Source organism: Mauremys reevesii, linkage group 1 (assembly GCF_016161935.1).
Source record: "Mauremys reevesii isolate NIE-2019 linkage group 1, ASM1616193v1, whole genome shotgun sequence".
Taxonomy (NCBI): Eukaryota; Metazoa; Chordata; order Testudines; family Geoemydidae; genus Mauremys; species Mauremys reevesii.
Genome location: NC_052623.1, coordinates 110,182,340 through 110,205,656, shown reverse-complemented (window position 1 = coordinate 110,205,656; position 23,317 = coordinate 110,182,340). Strand labels below are relative to the sequence as shown.

General features: G+C 42.3%; 1 protein-coding gene across 2 annotated transcripts in view; it reads right to left on the bottom strand.

Moving 5' to 3' along the window:
- MYO16 (myosin XVI) overlaps window positions 1–23,317 on the bottom strand; it is a 575,450-nt gene that overhangs the window by 275,586 nt on the left and 276,547 nt on the right. For both annotated transcript variants that reach the window (XM_039547002.1, XM_039546990.1), the window contains 3 exons: window positions 19,904–19,979; window positions 14,708–14,861; window positions 1,290–1,440 (listed from right to left, as the gene is read on the bottom strand). In XM_039547002.1, the coding sequence (XP_039402936.1) occupies window positions 1,290–1,440; window positions 14,708–14,861; window positions 19,904–19,979 (381 nt within the window). The remainder of the gene's footprint in view (window positions 1–1,289; window positions 1,441–14,707; window positions 14,862–19,903; window positions 19,980–23,317) is intronic.

Genomic DNA, 23,317 nt, shown 5'->3' with positions numbered 1-23,317 from the left:
AAAGCCCCCAATTGTTCATCTGACCTTATCTGGATATGGTATTTTGTTATTTTGTATATTAACATTTTGTGCTTGTGTGTAAATCTGAGCTATTATAAATTATTTTTAATTTCAAAACCAAAAATAGTGTTATATCTTTCAATATTAAAAATGTATATTCCAAGACTAAGTTCAAAATCTTCTCTCAGATCCCCTGAGGAAGGCCTAATCTACATGCCATATTGCCTATGAATGTATGATATCCTTGACATGCACCAGGTGAAATATCATGCTGATCCATTTTAATAATATATGAAGATAAAACCTGAGTAATGACTCTGCATATCGTAATGAAATATTAAACAGAACATGATTACTTCCAGTATAGGTTAGGATACAAACATTATGGATAAATTACACTGAATCCTTGTTAGATATATCACATTTGCAGTCCTATATTCAAAGCTTTTATTTTTAATGTAAAGCATTCTGTCTGTTATGGAAACGTTTTGCCAAGATTCCTTCAAAGCAACTGTATTCAACAGAAATTTCAATTCTCAGCTTGCACAATAATAAAAATTATGGTATTTAGAAGGATTAGTGCTGAGTACATTATAGAAGTCAGAACAGCTTCATAAATACATAGCCTTCTTTAAAGTTGCTTGTGATCTATATCATGGAGACATTATTGGCGACAAATAGTTTGGAATGTATAGCAAATGGCAAGAGATTCTGAACAAACTATCTCTGTCTCTCAACTATGTCATGGACAGCCATCATTGTATTAATAAAGGAAGTAAAAGTAGCTACAGTCATATAAATGCTAATATTTGATTACACATAACAATATTTTCACAATATTGTTATGAGCTGGGTGAAATCTCGTTATGGGATGTTCAACTGTGAACTCACCAGTAAAGAGACTGCATAGTTTATGTGTTAATAAAGCACTGTGTATATAATTATAGAAAGAGAGAGGGGAAAAAATAAGAATTTCTTTATTTTTCTATTATTATTTGCAATTTGGTACCATGCAAAGGCCCCAAGGTTTTGAGTTGCCTGACCAATTATTTAAAATTTCAAAACCAAATACATCTACTGATCACAACTATGCTTATGGAATGCAGCGAGAGAGGGGGTCTTTCAGGTAGCCTGATCCCAAGACATTCGGGTGTAATCATTTTGAGAATTATTATTGGAAAATGACTGTAGCCAAACTTATAGCATGACATTAATTACATTCCTCTGTTTTCTTGTTCATCAAATTTTAAATTTCCAGATCCAAGACATTTAAGAAACTTGACATGTACCTGTTCAAGTTTGGTTGTGTCAGTCACTGTGATATTGTCAAATGCGGTGTCTTGAGACTGCTGCTTACATAAGGCTTTTGTTGCATCTTTGAACATGGTGTCTTTCTCCAGCAAACTGTCTTGTTTGGCAATCGGCAAAGCCAGGGGATTGCTACAGAGAGAATCAATAAAGCAATTAGACTCCTTTTGAAGATGCCTGACAAACAGAAGATTGCCAAGACAGAGAGGTATGAATGTGGAACTAAAATATAATTCATGTCTGAGACAGTTGTTCCTGATCCAAAAAGAAACATAAATTGGATGAGAACTGCAGACTGTTCACTGGTCTATGCCAAAGATACAGTGGTCTTGGCAAAACACTTTGATTTAAAATTCATTTTTATGCAAGTCTGCTTCAGAAGAAAGCTAAGCAACCCAAATAGAATATGCATGAAGTTGTATTTGATAGTGCTAGGTTGGCAAATCAATAAGCAATCTGAAAGCTGAATTTAAATGTCTGATTAACTTCCACAATAGTATTTTGAAAAATGATATATTTAAAAACAATTTGATACACAGATACTGTCATTGCATTAAATTAAATAAAATTTATAGTTTTTGATAAGCAAATAAGCTATATTTAATTTGTATTAAAACCTATATATACAGTTCCAGAATTAGTAATATAATAATATTTAAGGTGAAAAAAAGAAAATATCTGATACCTACAATGACTGCCAACGTACAAACACTCCTCTCTATAAGCAGAAGCTCTATTTTTAAGTCCAGTGCTTGGAGTTTCTCCCCCCCATATTTACACTCCAGAGCACACCACACTTCTAAAAAAAACCAATGTCGGCCATGCAAGCTCTCACAAGATTTCAGATACGTCAAGCACCCAGGACACTAAACACCAGCGTAAGCCTTGGAATACAGGTGAGTTTGAAAAATGCCACCACAGTAAGATCCAGCAGAGGAATTACTGACCCAATTTCCCCTGTTTCCTGGATAGGTCTCCTTTGACCAACCACAGTGAAGGTGGAGGTAACACGGAGGAAGGAAGACTACATGGAAAATAAAATCCTGGCCCATTGAAGTCAATGAGAGTTTTGCCATTAACTGTAGCAGGGGCAGGATTTCACCTGCAGACTGTGTCCTGGCTACCCAATAAGAAAGGAAGGAGGGTTGACTCCCAACCTTAATAGTGGCCCCAATTCTTATTCAGGACTGCACTTAAGCACCTGCTTAACTTTAGACAGGTGCTTAAGTGCGGTCTTGAATAGGGATGCACTTAAGCATATGCTAATAGCTTTCCTGAATCAGGACCATTTTTAGCAGTACTGTGATATTAAAACGTTAGTAAATAATAAAAGTGCCTTGTCTATAGTAACAAATAACTTCAGTGCTCACCAACAGAAATGACACATTACATTTTATTCCAAGACAGCTCTAATTCAAGGTATAATCTTGTTAAGGATTTTCCAGAGGCCATATTTTGAAAGAGCTTATATTTTTCAGAAAGCAATGCTCCTAGTGCTGATGGTCTCACACTTTTTTTAAGGAATGGTGTGATTAGTAATATCAAAACCTAATTTAAAAATATTATTACATTTTATGCCAACTTCCCTTTTAATGCAACTTTTCCTGTTGCCCACAGCTTTCTGCAAGTCCTTTTGGGATGGGATTTTTAATACTTAGCCTCAGCACAACAGCTAAACTTTTGATGGAAAGTTTGAGCTACATGACCACAGGCATTTTCAAAATAATTTTCTGGTATTTATTAGGAAAAAACAAACAAAACAAAACAAAAACCCTTGGTTTAATAATATGAATGTTTTCCCAAATTTACAAGTGCTCCCAACATATTCTAATTATAAGTTGTGCTCAAATACAGTGACCATCATTAAAATCTTCACATTTGCTATTTGCAAGGTATAAATATTAATATGGTATTCCCTTTGTAAGTGTTCGCAGCTACAAGATCTTTCTGCTGTAACATTCCTCCTTCCTCATCCCATCCCAACCCTAACTTTTGTAGCACACCCAACCATCCCCAGACACAGTATGTGCACTTGTAGCATCATGTTTAAAATTAAAGTGTAAGCTCTTCAAGGCAGAAAGATGAAAAGAAACCGATTTAGGGGTTGCAGATAGAAGCTGGCTATAGCAGACACCTTCAGGCAGCAAAGTGCAAAACTTCCGTCCACTCCGTTCGTGATGAAGTAGGTATATTTTCAGTTTAAAAAGAAAATACCACAATAAATTGTGGAGGGTTCATTACAGTACATTTTTAACATTAATGACATACAGTACTTTGATAATTCAGTACGTATGAGTAGTAAATAAACTGCAGGCTAGGTTCTTAAACAAAAGCTGTGTAAAATATATTGATTTATGCCTGCATGCCACACAAACTGTTTGTATTTAAGAGATTTTAAAAAAAAGCCTTTAGATAATAAAAGTGCTGGAATATAATTTATATTTCAACAAGAACATGACATGAATTCCAACCAAGGAAAGACAGAATAACATATTGTATAAACAAATCTCTTTGATTTAGGTTCAGAAAGATACTGAGAACATTAAAAGAGATAGGCAACTTAGCTAGAAATATGATCTTTCCACCAGTCACTTTTAGTGAAATACCTCTATAAAAATTAATTGCAGGTAAGTCACAAGGTGAAATCCTATGTTAAAAACAGTGCAATTGAAAATCCAATTATAGCACTGTAGAAAGAAGATCTTATGTTAATGCAGGTGTGTGGTTAAGCATGAGCAATCATCTCCAGAATGTTGTGCTCTGCTACCAGATAATTAACCACAAAGGGAGTTATGTGGCTTGAGGCAAAAGTGAAGATACACACTGGACACAAAGGTCAGTTATCAAGGGTAATCTACTTGAACTAGGTTGGGCTACTGTTATTGGCACACATTACTGAAAAAATCCCAGTGTGCTATACTAACAATAGTCACCTTAATTTTTAACTACATGAGCCATCTGTATATTAGATTAATTTGTTGATTTTTATTTTTAAAATGTGCTGCAAAATATCACCTGGGTTATCAATTTCTAGCATTTTTACACTGAAAAGATTGTATGTAGAGGGATGTTTTGGAGGCTGACATTCAAAGATATAACAATGGTTTTACAGTGAGTGTCTAAGTTAGCAAATACAAAAAAATAATAACAACCTTCTCATTGCAATGTTGACTCAGCCAAATTACAACTGTTGTATTTTGTATTTTGTATTCGAGTGTTGATTAAAAATGTATTCATTACTATGCTTAATATTTATACTGTAAAATATATTCCAGAAAACATACAGTATGTGCAATGTGACTAAGTTAACATTGCTCTAAGAACCATTTCCTGACTTCAGAGTATTTATCCATCATCTAGTACCATTACAGGACACAAGCCCTTAGATGGTTCTTCGAGATGAGAGTGCTCTACTTCAAGTGCATGTGTCCCCCCCACACCTCTGATTGGGGATTTTCATTAGCAGTGCCCATTCAGCCCATGCATATGCCCTAGACATCCTTGTGTCCCACACTGAGATTATATAGGGCTGTGCTGGCAAACCGCTTCAGTTCCTTCTCCACCGCCAGTCTCATAAGGAAAATACAAAACAGAGGGGAAGAAGGGAGAGTAGTGGAGCACCCATAGGGACCTATCTCAAAGAACCACAGTTACTGTACAGGATGAGTAACCTCTTTGTCTTCTCTTGAGAAGTACCTCCAAAAGGAGAAGGGAGCTTCACAATCGAGTACGTAACTGAGGAAAGAACTGAATTGCAAACTGCTGCATCCCATCTAGAGTCACTGATTAGGGCATAGTGCCTGGAAAAGGTATGTACCAAGGACCATGTAGCAACTCTGCAGATCTCAGATACTGGGACATTTTGAAGTAACAGCCATAGGTGCAGACTGCAACCTCATAAAATGAGCTGACACACCAGGAGGAGGTGGAATGATGGCAGCACTTTAACAAGTAATAATACATCCAGAGATCCATTTCCAGAGACTCGGGGCAGAAATAGTAGATCCTTTAGCTCTATCTGCAAACAAAACTTCTAGAAGAGATTTTTCTCAATGATTTAGTCCAGGGATCGGCAACCTTTGGCACGCGGCTCGCCAGGGTAAGCCCCCTGGCGGGCCAGGCCAGTTTGTTTACCTGCTGCGTACACAGGTTCAGCCAATTGCAGCTCCCACTGGCTGCGGTTCACCGCTCCAGGCCAATGGGGCTGCAGGTAGTGGCGAGGGCTGAGGGATGTGCTGGCCGCCGCTTCCTGACGCCCCCATTGGCCTGGAACAGCGAACCGTGGCCAATGGGAGCTGTGATCAGCCGAACCTGCGGTCACAACAGGTAAACAAACTGGCCCAGCAAGGTAAACAAACTGGCCCGGCCTGCCAGGGTGATTACCCTAGTGAGCTGTGTGCCAAAGTTGCCAATCCCTGATTTAGTCCTATCTTGGTAGAAAGCTAACACCCTCCTGACATCTAGAGTGTCAAAATCAGCCTAAAAACTGAATAATATGGTTCTGGAAATAAAGCTGGTAGATAAATAATCTGATTCAGATGAAACTCAGAGAATACTTTAGGAAGGAAGCTGGGGCATACGGAATACTTGTCCTTGCAGAAATGAGGGTCTGCCATTAAGACCTCAATATCATCCACTAAAAAGGCTGTCTTCATAGACAAGTTCAATGATGAACATGGTTCAAAGAGAGGTTTCATGATTTTTTACGAACTAAATGGAGCTCCCAAACTGGAGTGGGGACTTTAACCTGTTGAAAAAGCTTTTTCAGACCTTTCATGAATGTTACAGTTGTAGGATGAGCAAACAGTGGGAACCCATAAATTGTGGGATGAAAAGCTGTTAAAGCAACTAAATGAATCTTGAGGTAACTAATTCACACCACTGTTTTCTTTAAATGCAGCAGAACCAGTGGAAGCGGGACACATTCGTCAACAACTTTCTGGAGCTGACAGCAGTGACTAAATATTCTCCATTTCTGAAGGCAAATATTTCTTGTAGACTCTTTCCTACCAGTTAGTAATATTTGCTGTACTCTGCAGAACAGTCTGACTCTAACCCAACAAACCACTGAGGAGCCACGTCTTGAGGTGGAGAGTTCTCATATTGGGATGCAACAGTTGACTGGTGCCCTGTAAGAGGAGCTGAGGAATGATTGGAGGATTTATCACTGGACAGAGAGCTAGGTAAAGTAGGTAAGGAAACTATGTCTGCCTTGACCATGTCGGGGCTATTAGGATAACTCTGGCTTTGTCCTGTCTGAACTTGTTCACCACCCGGAGAATAAGAGGTGTAAGAGGAAATGCTTCTCCACCTAAGGGAGGAGGAATGCATCCCTCAATGATCTGCGGCCTAAGCTTCCAATTGACCAGAACAGGTGGCATTCTTTGTTTGTAACTGTGGTGAAGAGGTCCACTTCTGGGAACCCCCAATATGCTGACAAGAAACTGGGAGTCCAACTCTCATTTGTAGTCTTGCTGAGACCATCTGCTGTGATGTTTTGCTTGCCAGAGAGATTCTTTGCCAAAATTCATAATGCCTTATCCACCAGTTCCATAACTGTATTGCTTTGGTGTGGGCAGAGAGCAGATCAGACCCTTTCCTGCTGGTCAATGTAAAACATGCAGGCCACATTGTTGTCATGATTTTGATAGACTTGTATCTGAGGAGAGGCATAAAATGAAGGCAAGATTTTCTGGCTGTCCTAAACTCCAATAGGTTGATGGTGGGGGGGGTCGGTTCTTGGGGCAATCATATTCCCTGTACCATATGGGCCATATGCACCCTATCCCAACAGAGATACATCTCTAGCTACAGTTATTATTGGCACCAGTTGGAGGAAGAGAACTCCTGCACCTACATTGTGATAATTCTTCCACCAGTCTAAGGAGTGTTTCACCTGTTGGGGAACTGACATCCATTTATCTAAGCCTGTGGTCTACAAACTTTTTCAATAGCACCCCTCCCTTATCTGGTCTGTGCCCCTCCCCTCTCCGGAAGCTGGGGTGGGGTGGGGGAATGAGTGGGACAGGATGGGGGAGGAGGAGTCATGCTCTGAGGATGTGGGTGTATGGGGCAGGGAGGGAGAGAGTGAGCTGTGCTGGGGCAGGACGGGGGAGGCACTGGTACCTTTCTTGATGGAGCTGTCCCTGAGTGCTCCTCCAGGCTCCAGCTGCTGCTCTTCCCCCCCCCCACACACACACCCGGTGGCAGAGGCTAGTTACAGCAGATAACTGGACTTTTAATGTCTGATCAGCAGTGCTGATCAGGCACTGCCAGGTTGCCTTTCCAACCAGACTTTCAAGTTGAAAACCAGGCACCTGGCAGCCCTAAGTCTGGGCTTGGGGCCACATCTGGAAGCTGCGGCAGGAGGGCAGCTGTGGCTGGGCCGCAGTGGAACTGGGGGCAGAGTGGGGCTGGGTGGCACTCCCTCCCTGCCCCCCAGAAGGAGGGGTTTCCAGTCAGTGAAGGGTCCCCCCACTTCCTGAGAGGCAGTAGTTAGATCAATGGAAGAATTCTTCTGTCAACCTAGTGCTGTCTACACAGGGACTTATGTAGGCTTAACTATGTTTTTCAGGACTGTGGATTTTTCACACCCTTGACTGACACAGTTAAACCAACCTAATTTTCTAGCGCAGACCACGCTGTATTAAGAGCTCATAAGAAGGGTTCCTGAAGAGGAAATGGGGAAGGGCAATGAGAAGGAGGGAGGAAGGAAAAATGGATGGTGTAGAGCCCATTGTTATTGCTTGCAGCACCACTTCAGCCAACATGATACATTCCCAAGCTTGTTGGAAATGGAGAAGACAGTTGCCAAACAGGGGGAGATGGGCAAGTAATTGCAGCTAACAGTCTAGAGAAACAAAGCGGAGGGTTTAAACTGTCGACCATCTTGTCAAAACTGATGTTTTTAAGAAGAAGCCTGCAGTGTCAGATGGATTAAAGCAGTGTCTCTCAACCTTTCTAGACTACTGTATCCCTTTCAAGAGTCTGATTTGTCTGCCAAGTTTCACCTCATTTAAAAACTTACAAAATCAGACCTAAAAATACACAGAAACACTATTAGTGAAAAATTGCTTACTTTATCATTTTCACCATATCATTATAAAATAAATCAATTGGAATATAAATGTTGTACTTACATTTCAGGATATAACATATAGAGCAGTATAAACAAGTCATTGTCTGTATGAAATTTTAGTTTGTACTGACTTTGCTAGTGCTTTTTATGTAGCCTGTTGTAAAACTAGGCTAATAGATAGAATGGAAGACCATTGAGTACCCTCAGGGGAACTCGTACGCCTGGTTGAGTACCACTGGGTTAAAGGATCTCTTTCTCTGGAACCTCTGCCTCTTTCTTGGAGGTTCCAAAGGTCTCTTCAACCCAGAGAAGTGCAGTGGGCAGCATCTTTGGGCCATTTGCTATCTACTGAATTTTCTTTTGTTCCCAGGGGTGTAGATGCCCAACGAATACAATGTGGCTCCAGAGTCTTGCAGTGTGTGGAGCAATTCATTGGTATTCTCCACGAACAACTTCAGTCCATAGAATGGGAGATCCTATTCTATTCTGGACTTCTCTGGGGAAACCATATACATGGAGCAAGGAGGCCTTATCCATCACCCCTGCTGTGGAGATAGAACAAGCCACGGTAGCGTCTAAGGACACTAGTAACTGTCCCTCAGCAATAATCGCTTGGAACTATTCCCTTTGATCTGGATAAATGTGTTGAATAAAACACTGTTTTCTCTTTCAGCTATGGGATCTCTCTGCCCCCTGAATACCAGAGGAACCCTTAGCCTTCACTGTACCATGCTTTAAGTGGAATCTTCCAAAGCTATTGACCTGTTTGGACAGCGAGGTCTTTTCAAGGCAGACTCCTTAAGAGGGGAATTATAGCTCCCCTCTTGGAACCTTTAGAGGAGGCCGCTGAAGCATTCCCTTTCTGGGGCATGCTGAACTGAGATAAAAGTGGCAGAGACTGATGTAAAGGTGGGGGCTCTCTTGACCTGAATCCAAAGCAGCTCCATCATTAACAGTCACAGCTTGCTTCCCCAGTTCTGTCTTGCCCTCAACTTGAGGGATAAACAGAAATTACACTTCTGTGGGATGCGTGACTCTGCTAAACAGTGAAGGTGCTTAGAGTGTCCATCACTGACTGAGATGGCCTTCCAGCATGTGAGGCAGAGTTTAAAACCTACTGAACTGGGCATATCCCTCTCAGGGAAAGAGGGCTCCCCTGAGGGAGGAAATAACAAACAATCCTCCAAATAAAAGTCAACTAATTTATTAACTAACTGAAAAAATGAAACTAATTTAAACTAAACTAAGGCAAACTGAAGTCACCAAAGGCAAAGAAGCCAAGGCACACTCAATAAGGACATGCTAAGCTGTGTCTCAGTCCGAGGTGGTTGAGAAGGATCTGAGAGTGGTTCACTGCATGGCCCTATATAGCCTTGGTGTGGGTCGTGAGGATGTCTAGGGTACACATGCAGAGCAAATGTGCACTGCTAATGAAAAGCTCTGATCAAAGGCACATGGAGCATACACACACTGAAAATGCAGCATCAATAGGGCCACTATTTGGATTTCTTCTTAAGATAACTTCATGCCTAAGATTTTTATATTTTTTAGTAAAATGATACCAAGTATTATAATGCTATATTTTGCCTTTTAGCTAAAACAAGCAAGGATAAATATTTATCATATAAAAGTCTGACATACAATATGAAATCATCTTTTTAACTGGGTTATGCTCCACCATTCTCTTGCATGTTTATTCATGAGTGATAATGCTTTATCAGAACAATGAGAAAAACTCAGATCAGATGGTAACACAAACAGTAAAGGTACATCACAAACACATTTTGTAAATCCTGAACTAGTTGAGGTTGCTGGTACAATCTGAATATGTGGAGAGGGAAAGAGCACTTACATATAATCATTATTGCCATTTCTTGTAATTTAGCTTCCTAATCTATCTCTTGTAAATCAGATATGTTAAAACTACTCAATGGAAGAACAAGAAAAGAAACATATTCCAGTATAGGAATTATTGCTTCACAGTCCCAGGAATTTAGCCAGCTGAGCCAAATGATTGCTCATCAAAATCATGTCTGCTTGGTAACCTAGCATAATACAAACACACTGACAACAAAACTTTTCTCTTTAATTGAAGAGTACATATTGACCATCAATTCATCTGTTCATGCTGTTCTGGACAAAATCAATGCTGTAATTGAAACCCAAATTGGACAAATTAAATTTGGTTGCTAGAGCAGGGACAATTGACAATAGATTTCTAACATTGACTCCTTTTTTAATATTGTTCAAAATATGACTTTAACAGCTCTATTCAAGTACACAATCTTCACCTGTTACAATGGAAGAACTATCTATATGTTACAGTTACAAAATATTGTTTCAGTTTACTCTTACAGACAGCTCATCTGAATCATACTACATATCAGAACAGTAAAACTCAACAGGGTGCAGAACTGAGCATGCAACAAAAGCAGGAAGGGAAAGATAAAGTTCACCCACCATTTGCTGTGGCCATGATCTTGATTAAAGGAACAATTGCCAGATTATTATTACTTGTATTGTGGCAGCACTGAGGATATATCTACACAACAAAGAAAAACACATGTTTGGCTTGAGCCAGCCAACTCAGGCTCACAGGACTGTTTCATTGCTATGTAGACTTTTTGGCTCTAGGTGGAGACTGAGCTCTGAGACTTTCCCATCCCTCCGGATCCCAGAGCCCCGTGGCCTGAGCCTCGCAAGACCAAATCAGCTGACGTGGGCCAGCCATGGATTTTTCTTTGCTGTGTAGACATGCCCTAAGAGGCCTCAATCATAGATCAGGGCCCCACAGTACTAGGTGCTATACGAACGGATTCTCACCAGAGCCAAGATCTGCTCAGCATGCAAGAATGGAGCCAAAGGACTCTTTGTTGCTTTTTACAGATCCGGACTAACATGGCTACCCCTCTGATATGATTTCACAATAGTTATTTTAATTATCATCATACAAATGGTAACCATTGGAAATTTCTTAGTGAGTCACTCTCTACCTCTACATTTTAGGAAGCCAGGGATGAGGAGAGCAGATCGCACATCCTCTGTGCTGTGTCCCAACCATGTCCTTCAAATGTTGATAGCTCTGGAAGGCAGAGTGCAATCTGTGACAGAGAGTTCCAGAGTACAGGAAATCTGAAATTAATGCATAATCTAATGATCAAGCATAACAAAAAAGCTGTTAGGAGAATAAAGAATGGGAGGCTGGTCAAGGGGCAGGAAGAGTCCAGGTCAATGTGCTACAGCTAAACTTCAGCTTCTAGTTAGCCTGTTTTTAAAAGTGCACATGGCCAGAAAAACTCAGTTCATATGCATGCACCTAGGTAGAGGAGCTTAGCAATATACCTTCTTGTGTGTGCACAGAATGACAATGTTTAACTTTTTTCCTAAGGCATCCCTCTCCTGCAATTTAGCATATTGTGCACTCCTTGCTAAAGACTACGTATGTAACAATTTCCAAATTTTTGAATGTGACAAGTTTTAAAATTCAGCTATTGTTCAGTTTCAGAGAATCAAAAATATTATTGGTTGCATTTGGAGATCCTTTGGTAACCATAGGAGGCATTTGGAAAACCAACTAGCAAACAACATGCTTTTTTAAATAAAGAGGTAGGTTTAAAGGTAAGGTTGCCCTCAAGCAACTTCATTTTGCTGTTTTTGATAATGGCACATCACATACAACTGCTGGATACAGGTTGAAAATTGTTTGATAAAAATGATTGGTACGTGTATAATTTTCACTTCAGTTCTGTGTTTACTGAGGATGACAAAAGGAAAAATAATCACTGTTACAATAATGATGTTATTAATGTTTTCACTGAAAACAAAAAAGGCTATCTTAAATTCAAGGGTTTGTAATGCAAAACCAATGTTTGACACTTTGAAGTAGAACTACATTATTATTTGAAGATTGTTAAAATTACTTACTCATTGAGGACAATGCAAGTTTTATGTAAGATGATTTGCTTATTCAAACTATCTTCACCATGAGTATTAGATTGGATTAATGTTCATTCCAAAAAAACAAGACTGTTCAGCATCCAGCTACACTAGTGACTGCTACAGATAGATTCTCAAACTGGAACAAGCACTCCAGATCTACCATGTACTAAATATAGAATCTTTCCTAAATGTGACTGTGTAACATGGAACCTTGAATTTATAGAGTTAACCATTTCTTGGCTATGTTTGTTCCTTCCTGATTCTTACATAGTCTGTAAACTCTTTATAGAAAGTAAATTGTAACTGCTACTAAACATCAGTGACAATATATACATAAAACTTTATTTATTTTATTATTCTTTGTATACATGTTTTAGTTGTTTTATGAAGAAAAAATAAAAAGATTATACAAACACAGAGACAAAAGAGTCCTGCTAGCAGCCAAAAATAATCTTATACTTTTATTTATAAATGATCTGCATCTTTTAAAAAATCCATACATTACAATGTCTGGAAATTAGCAATATTGAGGGACTGAGCCTGTTGCTAGCTATATAACCCCCCTCACACCCACCCAGTTTACACTACCTTTCCCAAACTTAAGGTTGCCCCCTTCTAAGGCCTTGTTTACACTAAAGGGAAAAGTCGATCTTAGCTAAGAAATTTGAGTTATGTGAATAGTGTAACTCAAATCGACATAGCTTAGATCTATTTAACAGGGGCTCCACAATATGTGACATCAACGGGAGATACTCTCCCATTGACTCCCCTTACTCTTCTTGATCAGGCAGAGTACAGGAGTTGACGGGAGAGTGATCAGCAGTTGATTTAGTAGGTCTTCACTAGACCCACGCAATTGACCACCAATGCATCGATCGCCACAGTGTAGATCCTCCAGGAAGTGTAGATGAGCCCAAAGATTTGCAAGAATACATACAAAGATCAAAATCCAACTTTTTGTCAAGAGAGAGAATTGAATCTGGATTCCACGTAGTCACTCTGAGTTCATTCTATGGAATGCTACCATTCTCTCCACCTCACACCAGAATTACCATATGTGGTACAATTCAGACTACAAATTGTAACTGCCTGAATCTGTCTTCACTTCTGTCCATAGGTGGTTCTGTTATTCTTATTCTAAGGACATGACCCTGCTCCTACTGAAGTCAATGGTAGTTTTACCAATTCATTCTCATCTACCTTAAGGGGAGCATGATTGAGTCTGTTAGAGGGCTTATTCCTTCACCCTCTCACTTCCCTGGTCCTTCTCGCATGAACAGAGAGCAACAATACCCAAATTCCAAAGATGCAAATAATGTGATGTTTGTTGGGGTGAACTTCCAGCAAGTAATTATTCCAATTTCCTTCCACAGAGTCCTCCTTCCCAGCTCTGACACCACAGAGCCTTGCCTGTGTCCCTGTTCCCATTCCCACTTTAGCAAAACATGATTTCAATTTACCACCCCCACTCCTTACTTCCTGATTGACTGCAGACTATATAGTAAAACTTGAGTTCTGCTTAGCTATACCTTAACCAATCATTTTACTGAAATTTAACTAACCAATCCTAACATTTTGTAACATGATTATCTAACCAATTATATTCCACTACCTTAATTAGTTTACACCCATCAAAATTAATTATACAGCAGACAGAAACAATCACAGAACCCGTCAGAGATTATACAGACAAACAGTAGGGAAATGGGGACTACAGTGATAGAACAACAAAGAAATCAGGATTTCACATCCCAGCTATTGATAAATGAGTTTAAGTCTTCTAGGCTCTTCCCTTCCTCTGGAGGGGATAGTTTGGATCACTTTTGTAACAGCCCAGAACTACCTTATTTCAGTGTGATTGGTGAGGACATGACGGTTCGCTTCCCAGCTCATGGCTGCCTCTGCTGTTTAGCCAAAGGCTTTAGCCTAAGAACAAGGCCTTAGACTATCATAGTGAGAGAAGGCCTATAAACAGGCAGACTGATTTTGATTCTTGTTTTGTACCTCTATAACTACCTAAGTGATTATAAGAATACACCTAAATTCTTAAAGTATAGGCCTTTGCAGACAGGCCTGAATATCTATATCCTAACAGAGTCTAAAATGGTACCCCAGAGTAATTCTGCTAAAATAACCCAGGAATTTTTACTGACCAACATAACAATACATTATGTTCTTCTTACCATACTTTATAGCCTATATTGATGTACAAAATTAAAGCAAACTTAGTAGAGACAGGGGACCAAAAAACCAGAAACATAAAGCAACTTTCTAAAATGAGGAATCCAATTAACCCATTGGTTGTGCATACAATCTACAGGAAAATCTTGCCCCAACATTTTAGCACTTTAATAGTACACTCTTAACAATATAAAAACTTACAGTTTATTGGAAAGTGCAGGCAAATCATGGATGATCTCTTCATATGGCTCTTCTTGTGATAAAGCAGAAACAGATAAAGGGTCTTTCATTTTTTCTTCCCATACAGTTTCAGCCTTCAGCAGCATTTCCTCAATAAATTCAGAAGCTGCAATATCTAAACAGTGGCATAACAAGACTATCAGTCAAAAGAAAGTAGAACAGCAAAACCCTACTTGACTCAAAACTCCAGATCAGATTAAGATTTAACAAAGGTTAATATCAACATTTTGTCAAAAAGACACGCACTGCTCCTGATATTTATCACAAAATAGTGTCCCAGGTTATTCATAAAAAAATAATGTATGATGCCTTCTGTATGAAATTACATCATAATTGTTTACAGTACTTCAAAGCCAGTCTCATTCTACCAGGAGCTAAACTATTCAATATTATGTAAACTACAGGAAGATAAAAATATTGAATGATACAACAGAAGAATTAGAGAGATGGGCTGGGTGAGGTAATATCTTTTACTGGACCAACCTCTGTTAGTGAAAGAGACAAACTTTCGAACTACACAGAGAAAGATATTACCTCACTCACCTTTCCTCTCTAATATCCTGGGACCAACATGGCAACAAAAACACTGCAAACAATAATCAAACCATGTTTTTGAACAGAAGAGAGTATTGAAAGCTCTTGGTATTTCTCCCCCCCCCCCCACACACACACAAATTAGTCTGACACCTAAAATTGTATACTGATTTGCACAAATTGAAGTGCTGAGAGCAACTTTGTTTTTTGTGCTATGTGGATATTCTGAGTTAAGGTTTAAGTTTTCAAGTGGCTTATGTTCACTCATTGCAACCTTTCCTCAGAAGGTAAGACATTGCACTTCCACAGAAGGATTTTTCATAATAATGCTTTGTTTCATGTACTACACATTTCTTTGGTTGCTCCTCTTTTCCAGGGTATTTGCCTTCTTCACCTTTAATACTTTATTTATAAGTAAGACTAAGATTTTGTCATGCATATTTTTAGTAAAAGTCACAGATAGGTCACGGACAAATAAAACATCATGGAAACCTCTGACGTATCCTATCTGTGACTTTTACTAAAAATATACATGACAAAATGCAAACTGAAGGTTCTCACTCCACCAGTGAGAGGCCCAGCTCCGAGCTGCGGGTCCTCCACTGCCTGTGGCTCAGAGGCTGGGAGCTTGGGGTTTCCCACTGGCTGCCCATGAGGGCTGGGAGCTCCAGGTGTCTCCCCACTGCCTGCGATGACTGGGAGATGCAGGATCTCCCAGCCCCCCACAGGGGCTGGGAGCTGCAGAGCACCCCCTGCCGCCCACAGCGGCTCAGAGCTCCCAGGGCCCAGCTGCCTGAAGTTCCTAGGCAGCAGGGAACCCTGCAGCTTCCAGGCGCCATGGGCTGAAGTCACAAAGGTCTCTGGAAGTCACAGAATCCGTGACTTCTGCGACCTCCATGACAAAATCGTTGCCTTATTTATAAGGTGAATTATGCTGAGGATACTACTTCTCCTAGCCTGCCAATAAGACTCCAGTTTTTTACAGTACTAGACTTCCATTTCCTCTTTCTATATTCTACATACAGCCCAATTTCAAAATCATTTATTTCCTCACTTCTACTCTGAGGAAATTTCCTTCTGAGACAATGACAGTGCTGCTCTTTGAGTCTGGTGGGTTAGAGAGGTGCCTCAAAGCGGCAGTACTATGGAGCAGGGTGAACTGCTTTTGCAACATTATTAACCATCCAGGGTTCATTTAGCAGCTGCTGCGCCACTGTATATGAAGAGCAACAGTAGCAAGCGGCCAGGTACCCTGGAGGAGCAAAGGGCTAGTTGGTGGGTGGAGGAAGAAGTAAAAAGGAAAGCCTGCAGAGGAGGGGTAGAGGCAGTTTTTGCAGGGACAGCCATCTGTGCAAAAAGCAAGGGTTGCAGTACATTGGCAAACACGTTGCCCTTTGATAACTGAGCTAATCATGATATCTTGATCAGGGCTAACGGGTTATGCCTGTCAATCCTGAGCATCTCTGAAAATCATGGAGATGAGCATCCAACATTGTAGCATCTAACTCTGGCTATGGGGAGGTAGAGAAAGACAGGAACCACCAAAACCAAGTCCCCATAGGAATAAGAAAATCAAATATATGCTAAAAATAATACTAAAAGTTATAGAGAAGACATTTTATGAATGGATCTTTTTTTTTTATTATGTTCTCAGGTTTTTGGATGACTTTCCATAAGAGAAGGCACAATTTATATAAAATTTACAAGAAATGCTATTATTTTAAAATACATGCAAGCAGAGTCTGAATGAGCTCTCCCCAACATCTAGTGGTGAGCTGCGGAAGAGCACTTCAGGAGCTGATCTTGTTTGCTTGGGTACACCCACCCTGCCTACATGCTCAGCATGATGGGATTGCTTGCCCAAATGATCATTTTTGGCTAGTGTTGGATCCCCAGTCGTCTTGTTATTGGGGAAGGAGTAAAAATAATAATAAAAATATATGGAGATATACCTATCTCATAGAACTGGAAGGGACCCTGAAAGGTCATTGAGTCCAGCCCCTGCCTTCACTAACAGGACCAAGTACTGATTTTTTTGCCCCAGATCCTTAAGTAGCTCCCTCAAGGTTTGAACTCACAACCCTGAGTTTAGCAGGCCAATGCTCAAACCACTGAGCTATCCCTCCCCACCTAAAAATAAATAAAGTGTTGTTATTCTTGTTGTATGACCAAGGGAAGCACAACTACTTGGCATATCCCGATTGAGAGACTCACTCTCAACTAAACGGAACTTGCTAGGCAGGGGATATTGGTATCAAAGCCCAGTGAATTGAGAGTGGGTGGGGACAGGTACTTGTACCTGATGGTGTGAGCCCTGCTTAAGGGTCTTAGATACTATTTGACTCTTCATCTCTCCACTGTGTAATAAAAGAGCTAATTTAGACTCAACTGAGAGTCTTGTTACAAACAGCAGAGCTGAAATCACTGATACCTAGGTCTAAGTGTAAATGTGCTTTGGGACAGTGCTCTGATGCAAGAGACTGCCCTGTGTGCACCAGCAGCGAGGCTCCCGCACTAACAGCTGAACTCACTTAGAGCTGTGTTAAGTGGCGGGACCTGAAGACATCTCAGTGATTGGCTGGCAGAGTGGCCAGTAGAGAGGCACGGTAATCAGGCAGCCAGTGGAGAGGGCCAAAGCGGAGCCCCGCAGAGAGGTGCAGCGATTGGCCAGTAGCGTGGCTGGCAGAATGGTGTAGCAATCAGCCAGCAGAGCAGATGATGGATGGTGGAGGGCAGCCACAAGCGAGTTCCCAGGCAGTGGAGCGAGTAAAGTGCCACCTTACCCCCGCTCCACCCAGGCTGGGAGATAAACTCTGCAGATGCATCTCTGAAATCTGGGTCTGCACTGACCAAGGACAACAACTGTGAGTGGGATGCAGAGAAGGGACGGGCACATTAAAGGGACTTTTGGTTGCTGGACATAAGAACCTGAGGGAAAAGGACATTACCCAACTTATTTTGGGGGTGGGTCTTTTATGTTTATGAAACATAAACATAAACTGTTTGCGGTGTTTTCCCAAATTAATGCCGAGTTATTTCCCTCCTTTTATTATTTTTTTTTGCTACACTCAGACTCTGTGCTTACAAGAGGGGAAGCATTACCTCTTAGAGGTACCAGAGGGTGGTATGTAATTGTCCCAGGTCACTGGGTGGGGGCTTGAGCCCGTTTTGTGTTGTATTGTTGAAGAGGAAGCCCTAAATACCGAATCCAGCCCTTGTTCCTGCCAAATCTTCCTGGCAGAAGGGTTACATACATACTCTTGAATAAATCATCACTGTGACAAAGTTCCTCCTCTACCTTGGTGGGTCCTGCACTTATTGGCGGATTTGCTCACCTCAGAGAGCCTTGCTCCTCTCTGGTGGAACCCACCTTGCTCCCCTCTGGTGGAACCCACAGTCTGGGTCAACTCCTCCTGTGTCTGATCAGGAATTGGGAGGTTTGGGGGGAACCCGGGCCCGCCCTCTACTCCGGGTTCCTGCACAGGGCCCTGTGGTTTGCAGCTGTCTATAGTGCCTCCTGTAATAGCTGCATAACAGCTACAACTCCCTGGGCTACTTCCCCATGGCCTCCTCCAAACACAGGGCTGCCCAGATGGGGGGGCAAGAGGGGCAATTTGCCCCAGGCCCGGCCCCTGGAGCGGGTCCTCACTCGCCCGGGGCCCGGAAAACTCTTGCAGGGCCGGACGCAGGAGCTTCTTCACTGGCGGAAGGACCCCCCGCTGGCAAATTACCGCCAAAGATGGAGCGGGACCCGCCGAGAGTTCAGCTCGGTCTTTGGCGGCCGGGACCCACCGGCGGGGCCCTCCGCCGAAGACCGGCCTTCAGGGCACCGGAAGGGCCCCCGGGCCCCCGGAATCCTCTGGGCGGCCCTGTCCAAACACCTTCTTTATCCTCACCACAGGACCTTCTTCCTGGTGTCTGATAACGCTTGTACTCCTTAGTCCTCCAGCAACACAACCTCTCACTCTCAGCTCCTTGCGCCTCTTTCTCCCAGCTCCTCACACACACACACCTCACTGACTAACTGGGAGGCTTTTAACTAGTTCCAGCCAGCCCTTTATTGGCTTCAGGTGTCCCAATTAATGTAGCTATCTCCACTGCCGTCTGGAAGGATCTTAATTGGCCCCAGGTGTCTTGATTAACCTGGAGCAACTGCCATTTGGTTATCATGGTACCAGGGATTTGTTTAGCCTGGGGCTAACATACCTGTTCCTTACTACTTTACTGTAGCCATCTGGCCTTACCCCATCACATCACCTACTCTATAACTTTAAGAAGACTCTTTAAGGCATTGGTCCTTGCATAATGCCACAGCTTCAGAACCCAAAGGTGAGAGGTGAAAAGCACCCCAACTACAACAGTATCCTGTGAACACATAATCTCTCAGAACTTCTTGAGTCAGTCTCTTTGAAATTACATGATACGTTCTTGTGGTGGAATTATGCAGTAAAATTCCTTTTGAGGCATTCACATGCCTCCATACAAAACAACTTACTCTTTGAATGGTGGGCTAAGACAACAGTATACAGTTGATGAGTTAAGGATAGCACCATTTGCTGAGGAAAAAATAAATGACTATCACATTTATTAGCACATAAGTAACATTAATGGATCATCACCCACCTGAGGGCTTTTCATCATTGCAGCTGAGAAGACTGGGGTTTGCCTGATGCATCAACAGCAGTTTCACAAGGTTTGTCTAGAAAAGGACAAAAATATTTTTGAAGTAACAAAAGTATTACGTGAATATCACAGTTACTATTCAATTTAAAAGGTCTCTTTAGTCAGTAATTCCATACCATGGGAAGCCATAAGGTGATATGGTCCACCTGCTCCAACCAATCTTAGCCATTTCTAAACTAAGAGGTGCACACAATGTACAATTCTTCCACAAGCCTAGGATTTCTTCTCCAAGTTTCAGTGTATCCCAGGCATACATACACTCTGCACATGCAGAGGTAATTCCCATTAGCAATGACAGATTAACATCTCCCACCTGCCATGGCCCGGATCCCAAACATTCCACACATTTAACCAAGAGTTTGTCAACACAAGGGTGTTAAAACAGATGAAACTGGGGAAGCTCTTGTGGCAGTCACTGGAATAAAGCCCTTTTTGTGGACATTGCCAGGCATATGTTTGAGAGAGGCACCAACCAGGATATTGACCAGTGCCAGATAACAAGCAAGGAGCTCAGGATTAAATAGATTAAATGAGGGGCAAAAGGAAGCAATTTGGCACCATGTGACCTGTCCGTTTCACGATGAGCTGGACTAGATCCTACACAATTATAGCACAACTCATCCAAGACAGAATGTGGAGCCTGCTGGCTGCACTCTCCCTCACATCAGGGAAGACTTGCAAATCCGACCAGAGGATGAGCAGGAAGATGCTGGAAAGGAGCAGTCCCTTGAAATCTAGGATCCTTTTAGGATCCAGGACCCTGACGCTGTCCAGCTGGAAAGCCAGCTGCTGTTATACCTTGCTGCAATGCTTCCTGATTCCTATCCTGCATCAGCTGAACCTGAGTCCAGCCAGAAACTCAGGCCGGGGTCAAAGAGGCAGATTTTCCCGTAGGGAACTTTGCCATGTAAATACATTTTTTACAATTTATTATTTATTATTACTATGCTATATTGCCTTTCTACCTTCTATGCCAGGTGCCCCAGGGCCACAGCCATTTTAGATGATCTTCTGAGTTTCCAGTCCCCACTTGCCTCCCTCCATCCAATGGCTTACGCTGCTCATTCAGCCTCCCAGTACATGTTTCTAAAATGACGGCTGCTCTGTCCAGTCAATTTGCCTCTGTTTCATGCTAATGCCACAGCTATCAACAGCTTTCTGGACTGTGGCATGGAGAGCACTTGCCCATCTGCCTATTTTCCTTTCTTCTTTCCTTGTCTGTCCTGCCCAGTGAACAAACCACATGCCCCAGTGCCATTCACCAGCCCAAAATGGCAGCTGGCACACGGCGCAACTGCAGCCTCTACCCTACCCCATGTCCAGCGGCACATTTCAATAATGAAAAAACACACAGTGGTTAGAGGAAAAGACATTTGGCTAGTGTTCATAATTTACATGAGGAAGACAGACATTGAGTGTTCGGTAAAGATACCAATTACAAACAGTACTTTTCCCTGCTGAGGTTGAAATGCCCTGCAACACACATTCTAGCTGGCAATCACTGCAGGACCCAATTTTTTTTTCCTGCATTTTCTACATCTCTGCAGGAGAAATAAAGCAGAACTTAAGCCTGAGGAATTGTTCGATTTTGGTTTGCACATTATAGGGCAGGGATCGGCAACCTTTGTCACATGGCCCATCAGGGAAAGCTGTTGGCGGGCCAGGACGGTTTGTTTACCTGCAGCATCCACAGCTTCGGCCAATAGCAGCTCCCACTGGTCGCAGTTCGCCGTTCCAGGCCAATGGGGGCTGTGGGAAGAGTGGCCAGCACATCCCTCAGCCTGCGCCGCTTCCCGCAGTCCCCATTGGCCTGGAACGGTGAACCACGGCCAGTGGGAGCTGCGATCGGCTGAACCTGAGGACGCTGCAGGTGAACAAACTGTTCTGGCCCACCAGCGGCTTTCCTTGATGGGCTGCGTGCTAAAGGTTGCCGATCCCTGGGTTATCCCAATCTCCCCCCATGCCTCCACAGATTAGCAACAGGATGTAGCTACACATGTTCAATCATAAGACTCAAAAGACAAACAATAGGCATCCCTGACAATATTCCCCCAGGTGTTAGCATTCTCTAAGAGATGCCTTGCTGGCTGATCGAATTACCTCAGCCTCTCCACTATTGTTAAAGGTTTTCCTCCTTGGTCTCACAAATACTGTGCAGAACACTGCATGCAGCTATAATGGTCGGGCTGTTTTTTTTTCTGCTGCTTTCAAACATTCCCTAAGCCAAGCCACCTGCCTTTCAAACAGCCAGATGCACACTCGACAACCACGAGACAACTACACTGGCGATGGTTAAAATGTTCCTTTCTTCTGTCCCAGCGGCCTGGTACAGCTTCATTAATCAGGGCATCAGAGGATAAGCGGGCCCCCCAGAATAACCAGACCAAACACTGAATCCTTAATGTCCATAGTGGTCCTGGAGGTAAATGGTTCTTTCTCCATTAATTTATATAGAACTGAGTTCCAAAAGATCATCAGATGGATCCTTCCAGACCACCACAGCAGGGTTACAGGCAAAAATGCAGGTGGTCTGGAAGGGTCCATCTGACGATCTTTTGGAACTCAATTCTATTTAACTGCATTTTTGTCTATAAACCCGCTGCGGTGGTCAACCAAACCTTTGAGCACCAGGGAGAAACACCACTTCCTGTTTATAAATTCTGCACCCTGGCAGGTGCAAATTATAGGTACATGGGTTCCATCAACTGCCTCAATACAGTTTGGAACTCCCATGTGTGCAAAGCCATCAATAATCTCCTGAGCATTAATTACCCAGCTTTATGACACGGTAAGACAGTACCATATTGATGACACAGCAGACCTATGTAAGAATGGCCTCCATAGTTGATCTGCCCACGCTGAACTGTTTGGGTACAGACTGGTAACATTCTGGGGTGGCCAGCTTCCAGATGGCAATGGCAACCCGCTTCTCTATAGTAATGGGACACTATATGTTGGTACACTGTTGCTGACAGTCTAGGGGCAGCTCTGTACAGGTCTCAAAAGAGGTATCCCTTCCCAGCCTGACATTCTCTTGCCACTGCTGGTTCTCTGCAGAATTATCCTCTCCTATCATTCCACATGGGTTTGCCGATCCAGGAACCAGTCCTCTTGTTCCAACAGCGCAGCATCTTCATCCTGCTGCAACAGCTTCACAGCGTTCTCCTGCTGCTGGAGAAGCCAGGGATGCTGCCATTGAATATTCGCCTGCACCTGCCCCATCTGCTCAGTGGTGCAGCAGGCAAAGGCCTATGCGGAATGTGTCCAGGTCTGAATGTTGTAATACAGCCCAAGCAGCCTTTGTTTATTCATGCTAGCCACCATAGTGGTGCAGTGCATTTCTGGTGCAATGCT